The sequence below is a fragment of the Pteropus medius genome, unplaced genomic scaffold (genome assembly GCF_902729225.1).
Source record: "Pteropus medius unplaced genomic scaffold, Ma_sr-lr_union100, whole genome shotgun sequence".
Taxonomy (NCBI): Eukaryota; Metazoa; Chordata; class Mammalia; order Chiroptera; family Pteropodidae; genus Pteropus; species Pteropus medius.
This window is the reverse complement of record NW_024351730.1, coordinates 2,065,095-2,088,531: the sequence shown is the minus strand read 5'-3', so window position 1 is coordinate 2,088,531 and position 23,437 is coordinate 2,065,095. Positions and strand designations below refer to the sequence as shown.

Below are 23,437 nucleotides of genomic sequence, written 5' to 3'. Positions count from 1 at the left end.
TGAACAGTAAGCACACTGATATTTAGAATATCAATGTGTTTAAATGATATGCAACACCATGAAATCTGACTACTTAAAGAGTGGTACATTTGGACTTCTGAAATCTTATTGTCAGTTTTCAGTCCACCATCCTGTTTTCTTTGGTTTTATTTTTATTTTGCCTTTCCTGCCATCTGTTTGAAGTTTTCTATATTCAACTCCTACCCCCATCCCATGCTGATTTGGAATTTATAATATTGTTTCTATTGTTTTAACGATTCCACTTAAAAATTTAACATAATCTTTCTAACCATATATAAAATTATTCAGCATCTCTAACTTCCTCTAGAACAAAAAACTTTAACCACTGAAAACCTATCTTAATTAAAATTTTAACATTTAATATAAAAAAGGATTAGTATTTTTACTACCAATAGTTAATTTTACCAACATTTTATCCATTTCTTGCTCTAGACTGTCTGTTTTTTATCATACCAACCCTTCCGTCCCTCTGGGTTCACTCAGCATCTTATAGAAATAGATACTTTAATAGTTTTTTTCCCTAATGCGGGTGGGTTAGTAATAAATGACATTTATCTTTATACATATGAAAATGTTTTTACTTTGCCTTAACTATAGAATGATTTAGACCAATGTAAAATTCTAAGGTAACATTTATTTTTCCTTTTACCCTTTCATGGGTATTACTCCAATCATTCCTCCCTTTGTTTTTGCATAGTTACTGATAAAAAGTCTACTTCAAAAGAGCAACAATTGAACTGAGAGTATTCTGACTTCTTTTTGGAAGCTTCTAAGTTGAGATATTTCTTGTTTTGGTTTTGGTTTTTAAATCTGTGGATTTCTTTTCATTTTCCCTGCTTAATACTCAAAGTACTTCTGAAGATTGTTTTTCTCAAATTCTGAAAAATTCTTATCCATTATCTCTTTATATACTTCTCTATCATTTCTCTGTTCTCTTTCTCTGAAATGCCTATTAAATGTAGGCTAGAGCATCATGCCTCTTAAAATGCTTTTCCATTTTGTTGAAAATCTTTTTGCTGTCCTTTGTGCATTCAAGCCGAATTTTAATTTATAAATTCTCTACTTGATTAACTGATCTATTATTTTATTTTAGTGATTACACTTTTGTTTCTAACATTTCTAGCTGGCCCTTTTCCAGATTTATGTGTTCTGGTTTTATTTCTATCAGTTTGTTTCAAAATATGTGAGTACTTCATTTAATAAATTCTTTTGAGGAAACTAAACATTTTAAAGCTGTTATTTTAATATTGAGTTAATTCATATTTGTTGATTTTTTTGGCTTTTTTAGCATCAGGATTCAGGTATTTTTTATTTTCATTTTTTATTAATTGACATATAACGTGTAAATTTAAGTGTACAATGTGTTGATTTGATACATTTACATATTGCAATATGATCCTTCCTGTATTTTTATGTTTTGAATCTGCAATTATATTCTGAATTGGATATATCCTTTTACTCTCCTCCTCATGCTCTAGTGCTCAGAATGCAGTCTGATCCTACTGTCCTGAACCAGATCTATACTAGCAGTTTGAATTCCTACCCCTCAATCCAATCTGAAAGCCAGGAAATAGCAGGTTTCAGTGCCAGTTCTTCCCCTTGCCTCTCTTCCCTACAGTCTCCTACAAGACATAGCCTCAAGTAACAAAAGAACGGGCTACTTTCAGCCTCCAGTTGGGAGTGGGTGAAAAAATTCAACAGTGAGTCTGACTCCAATACTGGCTATGCATGAAACATTTGTAAATCCACTACTTCGAACAAGTCAATCTGGTTGCCAGTGCCTGTTTACAAATCCAGAGCCTGGCCCTTTCCGTTCCATTTCTTGGATATAGCATGTCCTTTTTTGAGTCTAGCTGTCTCTTCAATTTTCTCTATGTTTTACCTGTCACTCCAATGAGTGACAAGTAAAACAGCTTCCTCAAAGCATCTATTTGCAATGGCATCTTCATCAGAATTTCTGCTTATCTAATACATCTTCTTTCAAGGCTTTTATGGATTAAATTAAATACCCAAAGGCTAAGCACTAACAAAGGTAAAACTCTTTGAAATAAAGGCAAAAATATTTTATGTAATTTTTAGTATATTTCTTAATTATTTTTCAGTTAAAGTCACTGGGGAAATGACTTAACGTGGTATATTATGTTTTGATAATGAAAACATGTACAGAAAATCCAAAAAGGCTTTAACTATCCACTAAATTCTAAGTAGGTTATGATAGCACACTGGTAAGTTAAAGATGGGCTTAAAAACACTTCTATTTAAATAATAAATATAACAATGTCAATGTAACATATGACATTGAACAGTTAAATGATCAAAGTCATTCAGCCAAATCACATAAAATGAATTGTACTAAGACTGATATTTCTGGATATTCTTCTCACAACAAACTGTCTAGATGTTACTAATTATACAATGTTAAGAATCACAATAGTTCTAGTAAATGGCTCAAATACATATATGAATTACTTTGCACACCGCTATCTTATAAACTTATACTGTATCACTGGAGTAGAATCTTTATGATTTCAATAAGTAACCAGATATTATCTATGAATATCTCTAGACATTTGGTTTTAAGCTCAAGTCCTGGCTGTTTGTCACACATCTGCTGTCATTAGCAAAATTAAAACTAATTTTACTGAAATTTAAAACATCTGAATGCTCCTTAAAAACTTAGATTCCTTAGCAAGTCTCTGCCTCTTAATGAGCTTTTCCTGACTTTATCATATGATCTGAATTATTCAAAAGTAAATCTCAAACCAGTAAACATACAAATTATCTTTCAATCAAGTAATTACTTGCTGTCTATCTGATAACAACGTCTATTTTGGCCTCAGCAAATTCTGAAAAACTGAGCCCAAAATAAAGCCATCAATAAACAATGTATTTCTAATATAAGAAAATAAACTAACATTTTTATTCCAGTCAGCAGGAAAAAAAAAGAAGCATGGATTTCATGCATTTCAATTTCAAGCATTTAGCATAGTGGAGCCAACTTTATTTACCCCAGCAGTTCTCCATCACAAAGAAAAGAAATTGGCTAAAACTAAACAGTAAGTCCAAAAGGAGGATGGGGCTTAGGCAAAAAGATGAAAAACAGGAATTATAAACAGAATATAGGTTTCTCAAGGAAACTGTATAATCATGCCCTGTGAAAGACCTTCCACTGAAGAAAAAAGTGTTGAAATGTTTATTCTTCTTCAAACCCTCTTTTCTGATACTATACTCCCCTTGACTTTTCTCCTATCTCTGTGAGCTGCTCAAGTATTCTTTGCAGGCTCCTCTACTTCCACTTGTCCTTACTCACTTGTACTAGATTTTATCTCCTAACTCTAAGCATTCTCCCTGTTTCAAAGACACCCATGAACTTCAGTTACCACCTGGGTATAGTTAATATTTAAGTCTGTATCTCTAGGTTAGAACTCTACACATTCACTCATTTACAAATATTTATTAAACCCCTGCAAACCACTTCTTTAGGCACTGAGGTTCCTGCTGTCATTGGGCTTGCAAACAAGTGGGAGGTGAAGAAATAAATATTGAAATATAAGTCAATAATAAGTACAACCTACACAGAGAATTGAAATTAGGGTAATATTAAAGACTAGGTGGCTACTTTAGTTTGAGTGATTAAAGAATGACTATTCAATAAAATAATCTCAGGACTGGGGCGAAAAAAAAAGAATGACTATGCAGAGCTGACATTTCAGCGATGATGTAAATGACCAACAGTAGTCAGCCAGGTGAAGTACACCTTGGAAAGAGAAAGCAACTGGAGCAAAGGCCCTGTAATGAGAGCAGACTTGGTATTTTTTTTTTCTTTTTAATTTTCAATTAGAGTTGACATTCGACATTATCTTATATTACTTTCAGGTATACAGCATTGTGGTTAGACATTTATATAATTTACCAAGTGATGCCTGACTAGTTTAGTACCCACCTGGTACTGTACACAGTTATTACAGTATTACTGACTACATTCCCTATACTGTACTTCACATCTCCGTGACTATTTAATCCCTTAGTATTTTCTAAGGTTTGGCTGAAACATAATGAGCAAGTTAGAGTGAAAGCAGAGATCCAAGGGAGGTTATTGCAGTAATCCAGCCAAGAGATGATGATGTCTCACAGCGTCGTACAGGCATACCTCATTTTATTGCGCTCTGCTTTACTGCACTTCACAGACATTGTGTTTTCATCAACATCAAGTAAAGACCCTCCACGAACAAAAAGATTACAACTCATTGAAGGCTCAGATGATGCTTAGCATTTTTAGCAATAAAGTATTTTTTAATTAAGGTATGTACATTTTTTAGACATAATGCTATTGCACACTTAATAGACTGCATACTGTACAAATATCTTTTATATGCACTGGGAAACTCAAAACTTCGTTTGACTAGTTTTATTGCGGTATTCACTTTACTGCGGTGGTCTGGAATGAGGCCAAAATATCTCCGAGGTATGCCTTTAGTATACCCAATTGCCTACTAGTCATCTGTTAAGATGTCTCCGAGCTACCTACAATTTAGATGTTCAAAACTGGATCTTCTCATTGAAGTACACTCTCAATAGCTTTGGTATTCCTAATTTTAGATGCCAATGAAATCATCTCATCACCCAATCCAGTAACCAAGCACTGTCCTTTACTTGACCCTACCCTTCATTCCCCCAAATTCAATCACCAAGCCCTAACTATTCAGCTCTTAAATCTCCTGAGTTCATCTACTCCTTTAAAAACATCATTGCCATTAGCCTGGTCTAGACCTTCATATGTATCACTGCCTCCTTTGCAATCTGTTTTCCAGTATGCAACTAGTTATTATCTTTCTAAAACCTTAAATTTGATCAAGCACTTATCTACTTAGAATACTCCAATAGATTCCACTACCTACAAAACAAAGTCGAAACTCCTGAATAAGATCCTGATCTGACTACTATTTACCTCAAGTTTTATCTCTTGGACTTTTGTAATTTTACTTCCTTTCTCCATCATTCATTACGCCAATACCTACTTTTCTTTCAGATCCCTAATTAGATATCATTTCTTTATGGAACCCTTTCCTAACCACGGAAGACTCAGGTGTCCCTCCGATATGCTGCTGCAGCATACAGTACTTCCCCTATCACAGTACTTACTCTACAATTTACATTTGTTCGCTTAATTTTCTGTTACAGCAATAAAGAGACTATAAATTCAGAGTTATTCTCATTTGCTGCCAAATAAAAAGTACTCAATAAATTACTGAATAAGTGAATAAAAGACTTCTTTTCAATGCTGCACAGCAAACTAGACAGCCTGAACAAAATCTTTTCAAATGCATTGCTAAGCTAGCAAAAAAGTGTTCTGTAGAGGGCAAAAAGGAAGGAAAAGCAAGACCTCTATAGCAGGGGTCTCCAACTCCCGGACTGCGGACCAGTACCAGTCCATGGCCTGTTAGGAACTGGGCCACATGGCAGGTGAGTGGTGGGCAAGTGAGCAAAGCTTCATCTGTATTTGCAGCCACTCCTCAGCGCTAGCATCACCACCTCAGCTCCATTTCAGATCATCAGGCAGTAGATTCTCACTGGAGCACCGGTCCCTGGTGCCAAAAAGGTTGGGAATCACTGCTCTGTAGAATAAGTGAGCATTGCAACAAAGCCAGCTTTTTACCTGGTGATTTCTGTTGACACTTATACTCTTTGAGCTTCTACTTTCATGGCTGCAAGGAGCCTGAGAGACCAGAGAATAAGAGTAGTTCTGCTCCAGATGGTAAATCTAACAGGAGAGATACTCAGGAAAAAAGCTACATACATGGTGTAACTGTGAACTAGAAATAATACATCCGGAATGGAACAGCGTGCCTACCTTTACTCTGCTATTAAGTAGTGGAGAAGAAAAGGATTCTCCTGAAAACCCTAAGGACAGGTCAACCTTCATGCAAGCTTGCAGCAGAATTCATACAACCAACGTTGTCAAAAAAATGTGAAGCAGAGAATTTAATTTAATGTGATTTCAAGTTGTTTTCCTAGCAGCTAACCGAGGCAAAAGAAAACCATCCAGGACCACATCCTCAATTCAAAGAGACATCAATTAGTTCCAAGATATAAAACTGCATGGAAAATGAACTCTTGGTTAAAAAAAAAAACACAGATATGGCATCATGAGTGAGAGCAAGAAACAGAGAAAAAAGATAATATAGTGGGAACCAAAAGATTTCAGATAGCATAATATTCAGTCTTAGAATATAAAATAGCTATATTTAATATGGCTAATAAAAGAGAAGTTTGAAAATATAAGCAAGGAACATGAGACCAACCAAGTAAGGTGAAAAATACTTTCTAGATATAAAAAATATAATCACTGAAATTAAAACCCAACATATATATTAACCAGCAAATCAGAGGTAACTAAATAGGAAATTAGTGAACTAGGCAAACTTAAAGAAATAATTCAAAATTTGGGCCAGAAAATATGACAGAAATAAAAATATAAGACTCAGAAAATGATAGAGGAGTTTAGAGACATGGAAAATAAAGAAGATGTGACATATTTCTAATTAGAGTTCCAAAAAGAGATAATAGAGAAATGGGAAAAGATAATATTTGAAGGGATAGTAACAGAGAATGGTAGAATTCCAGAATTGTAGAAAAATACCAATAAAAATGTTTTATAGGTTAGGTCTAGCAAACATTCAAGGAACAAATATTCTTACACAAACTATTCCATTATATAGGAAAAAAATGATTTTAAAACATTTATACATACCTGCTTCATCAAACGATGGTACTTTTTTTACTCTGAGAGTTTGTGATCCCTGTCCTTCTTTCTGAACATTTGTAGAGTACAGCTTTACTTGATTCAGTGTACAAAAGCATGGGTGACTACAGGGAACCATGTTTGAAACGTTTCCAAATGTCGCTAAATTCTGCCATTCTAAAAGAAAAAAAATACTTCAATTTCAAAAAAACTCACAAGGATTTTTATACCCAATAAAACATACCTACTATGATTAGAAAAAGAATAGTTTTACAGAATAACAGTAAAACTTTCATACTAGAAGATACCCAAATATAAAATGCCAACCCATCTTCTCCACTGGAGGTGTTTCATACAGGGACTAAATTCTGTAAATTAAAAATAAGAATAATATTCCTATTTTCTCTTAATTTGTAAATTTATTCATATGGAAACTTTAAAAATATATAAAATTAGACAAAACATTCATATTATTCACTGAAAAGTGTCTGGCATATAATACTCTTTATTTTGTATGCTGGTTGCATGCCAAAAAAAATTGGCTTAATGTACTTTTGAAAATACAGAATTCTTAAAGTGGGAGCAGCTCAGGAGGGCTTTGTACTCAAAAGTCCTATATACTGAACTACTCAAAATTACCCTGTGTCCTTTCTGCTAGTTGGAAATTTTTTTCATTTCACAGTAAGTGAATTAATCAGTCACTCGTACTGTCAGATTTTTTTTTTTAAATCAGATTAGATCAACATTTGGTGAAATGTCTCAGTGTATGGGAATTTTAATTGAGGGAAGAGTAGATTAATTATGAAGCACTTCAGTTGCTGCATCTGTGGGCTTCAGAGGGCTGAAATACAAAAAAATATATTCCGCACTTGCACCGAAGCGGTAGAAAAGCAAATCTGTTTCTACTCTCATGTGACACCTCCTTCTCTTTTTTAAGAGTACTTAGAATTCTCCTTTCTAAAAAAAACTTGAAAATCCTGTCTAGATAGGATTTATTTTCTAAAGTTTTAGGTGTACTAATGAGATATTTTTAGAGATAGTTAAGTTTTTCCCAGTGTGGTGGGTTAAACACTTGAGTTGAAACTTTTCTAAATGCTTAATAATAATCTTTTTTTTTTTTTTTTATGCCTACAGTACCTGCTCTTCCTAGGTGGTCTTCCATCCAAGTACTAAATAGGCCCGACCCTGCTTAGCTTCCGCGATCAGATGGGATCAGGTGTGTTCAGGGTAGCATGGCCGTAGACTATAATAACCTTACAAAAATGTTAGTTCATGTATGTGCATTCAGATATGCTTTTGGATATTAAAAAAAAAAAAAACTTTTCTTAATAGGTCACAGAATTAATCAGGAATACAAGTTACTATAAATGCTGCGGATAATTTGAAAAGCATGAGGAATATAAGGGAACCAAAGTATTCACTCAAGTTTCAGGCGTGGACTTGTTTTTTTGAAAAACTTCCTGATGTCAACTTATTCTTTCATTTATTTGGCAAATAATTGTTGAAGGCTCAGTATGTTTTTGGTCATTTGCTTCTATTTCTTCAAAGGTAAGTAAAGCAAATTCAACAATGTATCTTCTTGCATATTAAAATATATAGGCTTCAGGCAAAATTAATTAGTGAAGCAAAAGATAAAGCAAATACTTCCAAGAAACCCAACCTCCAGGAAAGCATCTTCTTCACCATGGCCACTGGTGTTCTGACTTGTCAGCCCTACTCAAAATATCTTTTGTGATTATTACATAACAAAGACAATATGCCACAACACTTTTTTTCACCCACTGATGAAATGCTTTTATAGAGATTGCATTAAAATGTTTAGAGATAACTCCAGTCTAAAAATTCAAGGTTCTCCTTCTATTTTAAAACAGTACAGAAAATTTCAAACATGCAAACTGCCCACTCTCAACAATTATCAACTCAGTCAACCATGTCTCATCTCTATCTACACCATTATCTCCTCACCTCTATATTAATTTGCTGCAAATCTCACACATAAACTTATTTCACTCATAAACATTTCAGTATGTATTCTGAGACAAACTTTTTAAAACACAGCCACATCATCATTATAATTAAAAAGAAAAAATTCCTTAATATCATCAATTTCCAATTTCCACTTGTTACAAGCATTACCATTTTTTTGTGTGAACTGATCCTAATAAGGTCCACATACTGCAATTGACTGAGATGTATTTTAAGTCTCTTTTAAGCTACAGGAAGTCCTTCCGGAGCAGAAACCAAGTTGTCCTAAAATTTTGTCCTGGTAGTTTCCTAGTCTAAATTTTGCTAATTTAATTTGCTGGTGTAGTTTATCCTGTTCTATATGTCTCGAAAATTGATGGATCTAAAATCCTTATCCAAATTCTGATTCTTTTTATTAGGACAACACTACTTGTTAAGTAGTGATAGTTCTTTCATCAGTAGCTACGTAATATTTGGTTGTCTCTTCATTTGTGATAGCATAAGTTGTTGTTCAACACCTAGAACCATTTATTCATTAGGTACAAAATGGTGATATTTTAACTTTATCACTTCTTCATTTTTTAGAATACTTCTACAAAGAGAATAACCCCTCATTTATTTGGTTACCTAGCAGTATAGTTCATATAGGAAAATCAGGCTAAATGTTTAATTCTTTCCCTTTATTTACTAGTTCTCAAAACGACTTCATAACTTACCATCCTGCAGTAGTGACACTTTGTGTGTGCCTGTATCACTATGATTTCATAGATTTAAACATAATTTGATGTATTTCAATCCAGTTTAATCATTTTCCTGATTAATACTCAAATGGTCTCATTTTTGGCTAGTAGTCTCCTCAAATTGACTCCTGTGTCCTTTGGACACTATCCTAGTAATCTTTGATAGCTTCCTTGCCAGATGTTTTGAACAGTCCTTAGTTTCTAACTTCAGTAGAATTTCAGGTATCAGCAACTTTAAAAGTACACATTTGGCATTAAAATAAGATTGAAAATTGCACAGAACTTACAGAATACATTACCATCTTTAACATTTCATATTCTAAAAATACACAGGACCACATTTGAGTCAATAAAATATAGTACCTAACATAACAGCAGAAACATAACTATCTGTTGAATAAATTATTAAATTCATTAATTCTAGGAGGCAGAAAGATAGTAAAATATATTTCCCGCCATTAACACCCTTTCTTCAAGGTAACTTCTAAAATAAGCTACATACAGAAGATTAGTATTAAGTTTGGAGCTCATTGTTCTATGGGCGTGAACAAGGATCTTCTTATTGCTATACGTATAAGGGATGTTTCTTCGTCAAAACTGCAGAGCCACTGATGTCTTTATTAGTCGAGTCACAATAATCACTCTTCTTTCTCTGCTTTTTACTGTTAGTGCCTTTGTAATGACCACCTCTACTAATCACTACTTCTCTCTCCAATGTTTTATCACCTACCACAAACTCTGGTTTTCAGAGGAAATTTGGCCTTTTTACAGACTAGAACAAACAAAACAAACACTTTTTCTCCCATGTAAACTGACAATTCTGCCTACCGTGTATGTTGCTTAGGTAATAACAATAACCCAAAACAGATTTCTTATAGTTTGGAATGTTTATTTCTGGATAACTTCAGGCCCAGAGTCAAATTTATACCCTAAGTCTTCCAGAGGTCAAGTGGCCAATAAAAATGTGTTTCATACTCACTAATAAGCATAGAAATATGTTTAAAGGATTTACTACTCATTGCTTACTACTGATTGGGACATATAGTTGAATGGTGTTTTAGAGGTCAGCAAATAGGAACCCTGGACACCAGACTAATAGTATTCAGGAGCAGAAAGAAACCTGCTGAGGCAAGCTGTGGGGGCCGGGTGTGGGGAGCCTGATGGGTGGTGGTGGTAGGGTATAAAATGAGGTCTGAGAGGTATTAGAGCCTTTTAGGCCATAGATTTAAAAAAAGGGGGCAATGTTTTTAAAATATCACTGATTATTGTGTGAAGAATGGATTGGAAAGGGGAGTGTGTGAATAAGGAGATCATTTAGAGGTTATTATAGTTATCTAGGCAAACAAGTTGTGGTTGTGCTATAATGGTTGGCAATGGAGATGGAGAGAATTGCATGGCTTTGGTATGTTTTGGAATATAAATTATAAATTGTGGTAATATAGGTAAAGGACAGTGACACTTGCGAAATTCTTAATATATTAGGTATTGTTAGTGCTTTTTTTACTTTTTCTAAGCAATTAACAAGAGTTAAGGCATTAGAGATGTATGCCAAGAGGCAGTGCAGAAAGATGTCAGCATCTCATGTTCTTTACCTAAAAAAAAAAAAAAAAAGATTCCTTGTTGCTTACTCTGCTTCTGGAGAAAAATCACATTAGCAATAGTTTTCTAGGTTGAACTACCTGGTCTTGGTTATTTTTTTCTTGCATTTTTGGCTAGCTGAAAGTATAAAAGTAAACTAGAGATAGTGTGTTAATATCAGCAGTAATAATATTAGAAGTAATTCTGCAATGGAAATATTCTTAGTTTTTAAATATTAGGCACTGTTTTGAAAATAAAGAAAATTATAAGGTATAAGTAAAAATTATGCATACTCCAGATATTTCACCAGTCACATTTACAATAGTTGAAATCATACTGTATTGTCTCTTGCTTCTTTTTCATGCAACATTATAACTGGAGTGTTTTTCCATGTTATTAGAAGTTTTTATTGAATACACAAAGAAAATATAGGGACCTCTCATAACTTAATCATTCTGCTGTTTCCAGTTTTTGCTGTGATAAATACTACTATGAAGAACAGTTTTTGCTTTATGGGCCCAGAAAGCTTCTGCTATGCTACTCTGCTTATTATGTGTTTTAAATTTACACTAACCTCTTTAATAATAGGTATAACAGTGATTTAGTTTTTACTATGTAAGTACTTAAAAATTTTGGGAAAAAACTACTGAAATAGTCTCTTTAGTAAAGAGACTGACCTCTGGAAGACTTAGGGTATAAGTTTGACTCTAGGCCTGAAGTTACCCAGAAATAAAACAACTCATTCATTTCCTTTGCCCACTTTTCTACTGGAATGTGCACAGGGTTGTAAAAATTCTTTATTATTTGGGATACTAACTTTATAACTGCACTATCTAATACAGTAGCCACTGTTTATTGAGCACCTGACATGTGGCTAGTCTGAACTAAGATGTGCTGTAAGTGTAAAATACACAATAGACTTCAAAAATTCAGTACAAAATGATGTAAAATATCTCAATAATTTTTATATTGACTACATGTTGGAATATATTAACTATAATGGATAAAATATATTATTAAAATTAATTTCATGTTTTTATTTTTTTAAATATGGCTATCAGACAACTCAAAATTACACACACAGCTCACATTATATTTCTTTGGTACAATGCTTCTCTAAAATAGTTTTCCTTTTCACCTTTAAATGTTTTCAGTGTTAGTTTGACAAATGGGCATTTCTCATTTTTAAGTATGCAAAGGAAGCAAGTTTCCCTCAAGGTTTTCTCTGCTTATTCTTTATAAGTTTTTCCCAGCCTCAAATTCTCCCACAAAGGATGGATGAGATAAAGAGCACACAATTTTTGACATAATGACAGCTACAGAGAATTGGGATTACAAATTACACTATTTCAACTCCTTTTTTACCAAGACTTGAAGGGCAGACTAGCCTAAATTCAAAAACCACTACACCTAATTTAAGTGTAAAATGCTGAAATTGCTTGGTTAATAGAAGCAATTATGCTATAAAGTTTACTTGGGTATTTTGGAGTACAGTATAACCACTTTGCTCATAAAGTTGGCTATACTGCCAACGCAGGAAATTTCAACAACTATACTTTTCTATCACCACCAAAAAGCCCAAGAACAGTGCTGTTGAAATTAAAACCCTTCTGAAATTTTAAGGGCCAGTTTTTAGTTACTGCAAATAAAAGATACAAATATATTCTTATCTGCACAGCATAGGCATTGTAGTCTATATTACTTATAAACTTGAATGACTTGAGTAAAACTTTCAACTTCTTATTGCGAGGTCACAAACATGCCACAAGTTTTTTCAAACATGAATTTTTGAGAATTTTTCTGTAAATACTCTTTGCATCCCCAAGAATTTCGGGGTGGGTTTGGTTCAGGTTTCCCCTTCATTGTTCCTATCAGTTCTCAAGCGTCAAGCAAGCTATGGTACGCCAAGTTATGGCCAAAACGGAAGTAAGCCTGAACAAAATTTACAGTTCAACGTTATTTTGGAAACTGTCGGACAATTTAAAATTGAGTCAGAAAAGAATGTTGAAGTAGAGGGATAAAAATTCTCGTCAACACTTTCTGGGTTACAACTGTGATAGATAATTTTTCACTAAAAAGAATGTTCAACGGAACTTAAGAGTTCTTTGGTTTTTCGGTCCAAAATTGGGCTCACTCAATGACTGTGGGATGGTCAATCCCTATTTCTTAACAATAATTCGGAAAACCTGAATAGCACCCACACACAAACCCGCCGCCGCCTTCCCAAGAAATTAAAAAAAAAAAAAAAAACAAGTTGGGAATAAGAAAGGAGTAGGTAGAGAAAATTTACTCAGCCAAAAATACTTAATAAAGATGAGTCAGTGAGTTCAAAAGACCCTGGAACTTTGTGGAGTAATTTCCCACTGCTGGGGGCGACCGGGGGAGGCACCACCAGACACTGCGATGCGCACATCATGTTCTATGTGGTAAAAACTAGTCAGCTTCTCTTAAGTGACTCGGCCTGTGAGCTGCTCGCAAATTTCCGCCGGGGCTGTGCTAGAACCGTAGGTGAGACCGGGGTCAAGGCCAGTCAGGAGCCCCTGGGGGCTGCGCGGCCCTAAATGCAAAGGCGGAGACCTGAAGGGAAGGTTCTGAGGTTGGAGAAAAAGCAAGTAGGCGTATTGTCCGAGACGAAGCGCCGAGCCGGCCTGGTCCTCCAGCCCTTACTCCCGCGGAGTCAGCACGGGGGCTGGACACTCACCCTGGCGCTCGCTGAAGACGCGGGCCGCCGCCCTGCAGCGCAGACGAAGCCGGCACAGGGAGGACCAGCTACATCTGTGGGCCGCAGCGGCGGCGGCCAAGCCCGGTAACATCCTGGCGGGGCAAAGGCCCCTACTCGGTCACCGCCTCCCACCTCCTCGCCGCCGCCACCAACTGACTCCATAGACTGACACTAGCAAACATTAACGCTTGCGCCGCCTCGGGCGGCCACAGTGACCCGGAAACGATAGCGTTATTTAGCGACGCCCGCCGCGGAGGCAGCGGAAGTGACGTAACGCGCATCGCGCATCGCAAGACTGCGTCCTCGGACCAGGACTCGGTGGTGTGGGGAGGGCGTGGCTGCAAGTGAAGTTTAGTAGATGTTCCTTTCTTCTCCGGCGCCGGTACTTTTACGCCTTGCTTTGACGTTATCGCGTAAATTGTTTGCAGCTTAACAGCCAAGAAAAACTTGGGAGAGGTGACAGCCACTGGGGTCTCTGTATCTTTTTTTCTGGGCTTGAAACCTGGACCTTGTTTTGGAAATGAAAGGAGGCTTCCCGGATAAGCCCTAACGGAGGCCAACGTGTTTTCAGTACTCTCCGAACCTTTACTAAAGTACATCATTCTTCGCCTGTAACACCACTGTGAACCCAACACCGTGAAGGGAAGTACTCACTTCGGAATTAGTTACTTGCCTACTAGCCTCTGAACCTCAGATTCTCGTCTGTAATACGAGAATTACACTTTTATAAATTCAGGATTTGTCTGCGTAATCGGAAATGTACAGATGTGAAAACAGGAGTTAGTCTGGTCCTGGAGAGAAAGAGACCGTAACAATATAACCAGGGCATTAACTGCTTATCTCTGACATGTTCATTCAGGTCTTAGCTCAAACTCGAGAGGCCTCCTTGACCAACCTTGCTGTCGTAGGCCTGATTATTCTCTGCCTTTGTGCCGTGTATGCATTTCTTAAAGACCCTTACCCCTATTTGAAATTATCTACTTTTTTTTTTCTGTCTCAGAATAGAAAAATAAGCATCCCGAATCTGTAATCTTGTGTTTTGTTTCCAAGGGACTAAAACAATGGCATAAATAAATTGAGTGGAGTGCACAGTGGTTTGTTTTTAAATTACTCTGAATCACTTAACTGTATTACTACACAATAACTATTTCAAGGGGAAATAAATTAGCATGTTCTTAATTTTAAGAGAATCAACAGTCTTTTATGCTGATTTAGATAAGTACAACCAGATTAATGAAGTCATGGTGATTAAATTATCACAAAGTTGGTAAGCAAATTTAACTTTAAGACATAATTTAAACATTAAGTGGTCATTTTAAAATGCTGTTCCATAAATATTCATAACCTCAAGGTTACTCAAATCTAATTACTAGATTTGAACAGAAATTCAACTTTATGATATAAAATACATAAAGTCTTAACTAATTTTATGGTAACTATGTAAATATTAACCTTTGCTATAATGCTAACATAAATGCTTTGGATTCTTAAGGTAGCCCCTGGTTTCAACTATCATTTTAATCAAAATTGATCAAAGCTTCTTAGAGTTTATTTTTATTAGGTACAATAGGATTTTAATTTTCTTGTCGTTTATTGGTATTTTCTAATTCTTAGGGGAATATTCCTTTTGAGATTAAAAAAACTTTTAAAATGCATTTTTTGCAGGGTTGTTAAAATAATTTTAATAACACAGCTGTGTGATGGGTATAACAATGCTGGTGAATAGTACATTTTCACCATGTGTTTCTGTTTTCCTCCCCTTCTTTCCCCTGATATAGCTGGGCCATAACTTGACTTAGACACTGTATTAATTTTGATAAATCTCCAAAAACTTTGACTTGCCAAATAAGTTTGAAGAATAAAGCGGCTCATGCTGTTATCTTGTTTAACCCTCACAATGCTGTATCACATAATAAGGTCTCCAGTAGAGAAGAATTTATATATAAATGGTTTCCACCACACGCACACCCTTTTCCTCAGAGGTTATCGAACAAGTTTGAGATTACAGTTATTATAGCTGGGAAAATCAAGTTACTAAATACTCCTGGGGACAAGAGAGATTTAACTGTTTGATATCCTTGAGAGAAATAAACTGGGGACTGAGAGCATGTGGATTTGGTACTTTTGGGGAGGGCAGCATTTGTGAAGCATTTTTTTCCCCAAAGCCATAGTTGGGGGTGCCAAGAAAAATTCTAATTTTTTCAAAATTTAACTTTTTATTATAGTATAACACAAAAGGCACAAATCTTAAGGGCACAGCTCTAAGAATTTTACCTGGTGAAGAAAACTGTAACCAGTACCCAGCACTACCACCTTCCTAGAAGCCTCTCTTCCAGACACTACCCTCCTACCCACTAATCTTGCCTCTAACATAGATTAATCCGATGATATATATACTTTATATGCATGAATTATACATTATGTATCAGAATATACGAAAAAGTCTGGCTTCTTTATCTCAACATTATGTTTGTGGGATTCATCCATATTGTTGTGTTCATTCTCATTGTTATAAAGGATTCCATTATGTGAGTATCCCACAGTTTATCGATTCTACTGGTGATTAGCATTTGGGTAGTTCCAGTTTGGGGCTATTAGAAATTATGGATATGTATATGCATTTCTGTTGGATATATTCCTAGGACTGAAATAACCGGTCATAGGGTATGCAAACTCCCAGATTCAGCAGTTACTAGCAGTTTCCAAAGTAATTGTACTAGTACTCCCAACAGCAGTGTGCGAAAATTCTGTTTGCTCACAACTGTACCAATATTTGCTACTATTTTTTTGTTATTATTTTAGCCATTATGAAGTGGTATGGCATTGTGATTTTAATTTGCATTTCCTTGATGATAAATGAAGTTGGTTGCCTTTTCAAATGTATATTTGGCCATTTGGATATCCTGTTCATATCCTATTCAAGACTATTGCTCACCTTTCTTTTAAATTGTGTTTTTCTTATTGTTTTGTATGAGCTCTTAATATATTCTGAAACAAGTCTTTTGTTGGACATATGTATTACAAATACTTTCTTCCATTCTGGGTTGTCTTATTTTCTTAGTAGTGCCATTTGATGAAAGGAAGTTCTTAATGTTAAATTATCTATTTGTCCAAATTATCTATTTGTTTCATTAATAGTTATTATCTTTTATGTTCTTTTTAGGAAATTTGTACCTAATTCATGGTATTTGTAAAGTTTTGGGGTGTCTTGAAAAAGGAGACTGATATCTCCATCCCCATTTGGATGTTTGATTAGCTACCAAATATGTTGACCTGAAGCAATGCTATGAATTTGCAGGAAATTTTGAGCATTGGGGAGAGTTAATACAGGAACCAGAGACAATTCTGGTGATATACAGACTTTGGATCCTGTCTGATCCTACAGACCTCAGAGTTGGAATCAGAGAGTAAATGAAAGTGAGGCCTGAAGACTTGCCATGGAACACTACAACATGGGGCAAGAGGTATGTATGTATCAAATAAATGTAGTTCACCACTGCCAGATGGGAATCAGCTGACAGAGTAAGCCTTGCAAGGAGCTACCAAAGCATAGCAGGGCTGCTTGGGATTGAGTTTCTCCTCAATAGGGCCTATTGGGATCCTCATACATCCTCACTGACAATGAGCTAGATAAGCCACAATGACCTACAGAAAGGGACAGCAACCTTACCATAGTCAGGCAGTTAAAGTATTGCATATTTTCTTCTTGACCTGCCAATCCCACCTTTAAAAGAGGAACCAGGCTTTCCCCTTAAATGTTAACTGACTTTTTTGACTTATATCCCTAAAAGGCTATCTCAGCCTTTGGATCCTTTCCCTCTCTTTTGTGAATCGACATGCTCTGTCCTCAGCATTCCACACAATTTCCTCACCCACCATCACCTCCCATTTTTCCATAGGTACCCCTCACAATTCTGCCCCTTCAGCCCTTCACCATGCCTGCCCTGGCTCAAGGTCCCATGTTCCCCAGCCTAACCACAACATATTGCCTTTACAGCAGTGGTTCTCAACTAGTGGCAACTTTTGGCAATGTTTGGTGAAATTTTGGTTGTCACAACTGGATACGATTAGCATCTAGTGGGGGAGGCCAAAGATGCTGCTAAACATCCTACAGTGTACAGGATAGCCTGTCACGACAAAGAATCATATCCCTCAAAATGTCAGTAGTGCCACTATTAAGAAACCCTGCTTCTTTCAGAGTTACGATCCAGAACTACATACTAAAGACAGTGTCCACCAGCTTCTCCCAAATGTGTGTGTGTTTTAATTCTTAAATCCTTATGCATGCATCTTAATGCTGACAGTTTTTTCCATCCACCAGCTCTATCCAAATCTGAAGCCACTTCCCCACTTCAGCTTCACTGCTAGGAATCAGGGAGAGAGGAACAGGGAGCAATATTTCTCATCTTCTTGCTTTAAATATCTATAAAAGTGGGGATAGAAAAGTAAAAAGATAAACAGGGCTAGAATCTTGCTCTATTTTGTTCTCAGTCTCTTGTAAACCCATCTTCCAAATATTTCAGCAATATGAACATGCTTCATTTTAGCTTCTTTGCCACCATCAACTTTACTACTCTTTTCCTAACACCTCTAATGTTCCTTTTCTTTGTCTTTGGGTAGCTTGCTGGAAATACTTTTGTCTGATATCAGTATAGATAGATAGATAGATAGATAGAACTTTTGTCTGACATAATATATATTTATATATCAGGTTTCTGTGAAATTTTACACCAATTATTTGCTCTTTCTAAAAATATCCAGCCCTTTACTTTTTAGCCTTTTTTTTTTTCAAGAGGTTGAATTGAGTCAATTCTAGTATTAATTTTGGCTAGGCTATATTTACCTCTGGACACAAGCAGCTATAGAGAAATTGAAATGGGAGGAAAAGAATCCTGTCTCTGCCCTGTTTCCTGGTTAATGAGCCAGCTTTGGAGAGAGGAGGCCAAAGCATGGTTTGTAACAAGCTGAAAATATGTCCTGGAAAGCTGAGGCCTAAATTGTGCCCATGAAATGGTAAACAAGCCTGACTGTAGCTTTGGCTTCTTTACAATAATGATTAAATCAATTGAATAATTTCACATTTCTCTTTGTACTTAAACAGAAGTAGACCGTTAAGAGCCACGAGACTTCTCCAAAGAATAGGAGTAAATGGAAGAATTTAATAAATGGAAAAGAACTAAATGAAATAAAATTTTAAAATGAGCAGCAAAGATGTGTTTTAAAATCCTAAAAACATTTTAGAAAATGTTGAAAGAATAGTTACCAAATCCCCATAGCTTTGACAAGTGAATTTCAATCAAAGGCCAGAGTACAAAAAAAAAATTATTCATGAACTTGCACCATAGAATCTGCTACATGTTATTTCCACAACTGAATTATGTAGTAATGACAGTGATTTCTAAGCTTAAATATCTGATAATTTAGCAGAGTCATTCCTGTTCCATACTTGGAGAAAGAGAGAGAGAAAGGAAGAAAATTGGTTATAGAAAGAGTGGTTAAATGGTATCAAGACTAGTCATAGAATCTAATATCCCATTTAAACTGGGCAGCAGGCTGCTCACTGACCTAGCTATTAATTACAGTGGTTCTCATGGTAACAGGTGAGCTCTGAAACAGTCCAATATTTTATACCCTTGCTGCTGTTTCTGATAATGGGCTCATACTCTTATTCCTTTTTGATAAGTAAAGAAAGCATCAAGTTGTTTAGTCACTCCAACTCCCCCCAGCCAAGAAGTAGGAGTCTGTGATGGAAACCATACTCCAAGCAATGGGTTTTTGCTCTTAATTACCAAGATGTCAAGGAGAAAATATGCAACTGAGAAAGCTTAGAACCAAGGTCAAGAATCAAGAAGTATACATTTGAAAGCAGATAGATTATTTAACAGCTGCTATTGGAAACAAATTCTGGATTCATTTTTTAACTAAATTCAGGTCTCTGGACCTGAGGTTTTAAATCTTAGAACTCAGAGCTAGTGAAGAACATTTATGTTGCGTGGCTTCCCAGCATATTTTGAACATATTTCCAATATCTAGGGATTTTCCCAACTTGTGGGTTTACCTCCCCAAAATAGATGTCTGGAACTTGCTTTTCCAGGCTCCTATGCAGCTAGGGCCCACAGATGTGACAGAGGCTCTCACCGACCATTAGAAATCTATGAGAGGCTTCAATGTGAAGGGAAAAAATGGGAAAAGTGAGACATCCTATGAAATATATTTTGGTGAGGGAAGAGATATAAGGCAAAGATACAATCCAGTTTTCAGAGGTAATAGAGGCAGAAATCCAGGAAAGTGTCCCAGCAATACTGATGGCTGTGTCCAATGGAAACTGCAATAAGAAGCTGCATCCTTCCTGATTATGTACCTTCCGCGCCTGATTCTCCCCTCCTTCCAGATTTTGCTAGCTACCCAATATCCTTTTTTAAAAAATTCCTTTTCTGTTTAACGAATTAGAATGGATTTTGTTCAAGCATTCAATTGTGTATTCTTTGAGTGCCTACTATGTTTTAGGAACTGGATTTTAGCAATGAAAAACAAAAAATGATTCTTGTCCTAATGAAGCATACATTGTGGTGGAGGAGACATGATAAATAAATATTTGGTAATTCTGTGTTATATGATAAACACTAAGACAGTGATAAGTAATGTAGAGAAAAATAAAGCAGGGAAGAAGAAGAAATGCCAGTACAGGTGGGGTGTACCATATTTAAATAGAATGGTCAGGAAAGGTCTCACCAAGGTAACATTTGAATAAAGATCTGAAAGAGGTAAAGGAATGAGTCAAATGGATAGCTAGGGCAAATTCTAGGTAAAAGGGATACAAGGAATTACTTGTGTGCTTGGAGCAAGAGTGTGCTTGGCACATTCAAGGAAAAGCAAGAAATCCAGTGTGTCTGGAACACAGTGAACAAAGGGGAAAGTAGTAAGAAATAAGGACCCAGAGGGGAGTGATCAAGCAGATGCTGGTAGGTCACAATAAGGGCTTTGAGAATGGAAGCCATGGAAGGTTTCTGAACAGAGGAAACACGTTTTGATGTATGATTTAACAGGATCATTGTGATTGCTGCATGGAGAACAGATAGGATCAGGAGGTGGACAAAAGCCGAAGAGGGAGAAAAATGAAGAAGCTATTGTAACAGTCTAGATGAGAGATGAAGATAATTTGGCCCATGGTGGTAACTGAGGTGGGTGAAGAAAAATAGTCCAATTCTGGACATATTTTGGAGATATACCTGACATGATTTGTTAACAGACTGGTTTGGGGACATTCCAATAACACTCTGACAGCTAGGATTAAAATATATGATTTAATGTGTTTTCTGAAAATCAAAATGCAAAAATATATGTATTCTCAATATTATTATTAGCAGAATAATCTTTCACATTGATATAGACCTTTAGAGTTAACATTATTTGATATGTATCATTACTCTGCTGAGGTCATTTAAAAATATTTATTTTCAGTGCTTACTATGTGCAGGACATGGTAATTTGGTAACTTTGCCAAAAATTTAAGTAGCACTAGAGTTTACAAAGCACTTTTACATCCGTTATTAAATTCACAACCACCTCAAAAGATGGGTATTACCTATTTTGCAGATAAGGAAACTAAGACCGAGAAGTGGAAGAGACTTGCCTCAAGTCACTTACTAGTAAGTTTCAGAGCCAGCCTTGAACAATGCCAGATCCTTTAACTCACAAATCAAAGTGCTATAATCATAGCTACACTCTAAAGTGGCATTCCACCATCTAAGTTTCACTTTTATTTCTTAGTTATAAAATATTTTCTGGATATTTATCTGGAACTCTAAGCCCATGTGCTATGGATAAAATTGTGTGTCCCCTCCACAAATTGTTAAATTGAAGTTGTGGGGGAGGGAAAATTAATTTTCATCCTACTTTTCTAAATTCTTCAGGCTGGACTAATCAAATTAACATGAGACAGATTAACAGGAGAAAATGACTAAGTTTGTTACATATGTACATAGAGGGGTTCCATAAGAATGTGAGACCCAGGACAGATAGGGCAATTAAGGCTTATAGTCTATCTTAAGCTAAGGAGAAAGGGGAGGTGGTGGTTTGGAACTTCAAAGCCCAGGAAGGCAATTCACATGGAGATGGAAAAATGAATGTTTGGTAAATAAATGTTTGCTGGGCCTTCATTAACAACAGAACACAGAGAGGACTTTGATCAAATGGGCCTTTCCAGGTTCTTCCCTATCACACACTAGTTATTATTAAACTGTAGTTACCTATGAAAATAGCTCCTTTCCTGGAGCACATCTCTATCTAAATTCTTTTAGGCAGTTAGGGGGAAGGTCAAAGGTTTTTCCTGAGTCTTTCTTAAAAACAACCAGCTTAAAATAATAAACCAAAAGACGTATTTTGAGGTGGCAAACTCTACTTTCCCCTCGTAGTCCTAACCTGCAATGTGACTGTATTTGAACATAAGACTTTAGGAGGTAATTAAAGTTAAATGAGGTCATAAAGGTAGGGCCAAGCCAATAGGACTAGTGGCTTTATAAGAAAAGAAAGAAAGATATATCTCTCTCTCCACATACATACCACCAAGGAAAGGCCACCTGAACGTGCAGGAGGTGGCTACCTGCAAGCCAAGAGAAGAGGCCTGAGAATTAAATCTACCTTGCTGGCACCCTGACCTTAGACTTTCCAGCCTCCAGAACTGTGAGAATATTAATTTGTTAAGTCACCCGTCTATGAGATTCTGTTATGGCAGCCAAAGCAGACTAAGACACTATATTATACAAGAGAAAGGTAATTTAATCTATAAGAAAACGGTCTTATTAATGTGGGCCAATTTAATCTCAAAGAATGTTCAGTCATGACTTCATTTTCAGGCCAAGTAATCCAAACCACACAAAGTCTACAAGTTTATAAGCCAGCAAAGACTTAAGAGTCTCACTGTTTTAATCTATTCATTTTACCTCTAAACTCTATTCAGAGCCATGGAATCTTAGTCCTAGACTCTGGGGGAACAATGTGTGGTAACGCCAAAGTCACCAGAGAATTTCCAACAATCTCCATCATACCTTCAATATATTCATTGTCCAATACATTAGTAGCCAGTCATATGGAGAGTGAGCATTTGATATGTGGCTAGTCTGAATTGAAATGTACTATAAGAATAAAGTACATACTGGATTTTGAAGACAATATGAAAAAAATTTTAAATATATTAACTGTTGAAATGATAATATTTCAGATGTAGTGTGTTAAATCAAACATTAAACAAATATTAATTTCATTTGTTTCTTTTTACTGTTTTTAATGTGCTACTAGAAAATTTTAAATTACATATATGGCTCACCTTTGTGCCTTGCATTATATTTCTGTTGCACAGCACTGCTCTGTACATACACAGTCTCAGTTCTTTTGATATACTCACTCTTCCCTAAAGTCCTAGCTCCAGCCTCCAAAGGATGTTGCTAATCTTTCTCTGCTCCAGCTGGTTCTGCTATCAATTGTGGGCAGGTTTCAGAATTTGAGTATGCATGAGGCAGGAGGGAAAAGTCCTCATGGGAGTCTGACCCCCAGATAAAATATCTAATGCAATTAGATCTTTCCTCATTGTACTGATACTTTTCCTCCTTCACTACCCTAGGTAACATTACTTTAAAAATACCCTTCTATTAATTAATGTAACCTCAAGAA

The 23,437-nt window shown here is 35.9% G+C and overlaps 1 protein-coding gene, 1 long non-coding RNA gene and 1 pseudogene across 2 annotated transcripts in view; 1 reads left to right on the top strand and 2 right to left on the bottom strand.

Annotated features, from left to right (window-relative positions):
• Nucleotides 1-13,989, bottom strand: part of SLC30A9 (solute carrier family 30 member 9) — a 70,844-nt gene extending 56,855 nt beyond the window's left edge. Inside the window, exons 1-2 of the mRNA XM_039845104.1 lie at nucleotides 13,748-13,989; nucleotides 6,773-6,940 (exon numbers count right to left, since the gene is read on the bottom strand). Of these exons, the coding sequence (XP_039701038.1) occupies nucleotides 6,773-6,940; nucleotides 13,748-13,859 (280 nt within the window). The 5' untranslated portion in view covers nucleotides 13,860-13,989. The remainder of the gene's footprint in view (nucleotides 1-6,772; nucleotides 6,941-13,747) is intronic.
• On the bottom strand, nucleotides 7,889-8,007 carry LOC120588700 (uncharacterized; annotated as a pseudogene).
• A 60-nt stretch (nucleotides 13,990-14,049) lies between the features above and the next one.
• On the top strand, nucleotides 14,050-23,010 carry LOC120588013 (uncharacterized). Its single transcript, XR_005649117.1, has 3 exons — nucleotides 14,050-14,122; nucleotides 17,067-17,232; nucleotides 20,815-23,010. It is a non-coding gene; the product is annotated as an uncharacterized LOC120588013 (long non-coding RNA).
• Nucleotides 23,011-23,437: the final 427 nt, after the last annotated feature.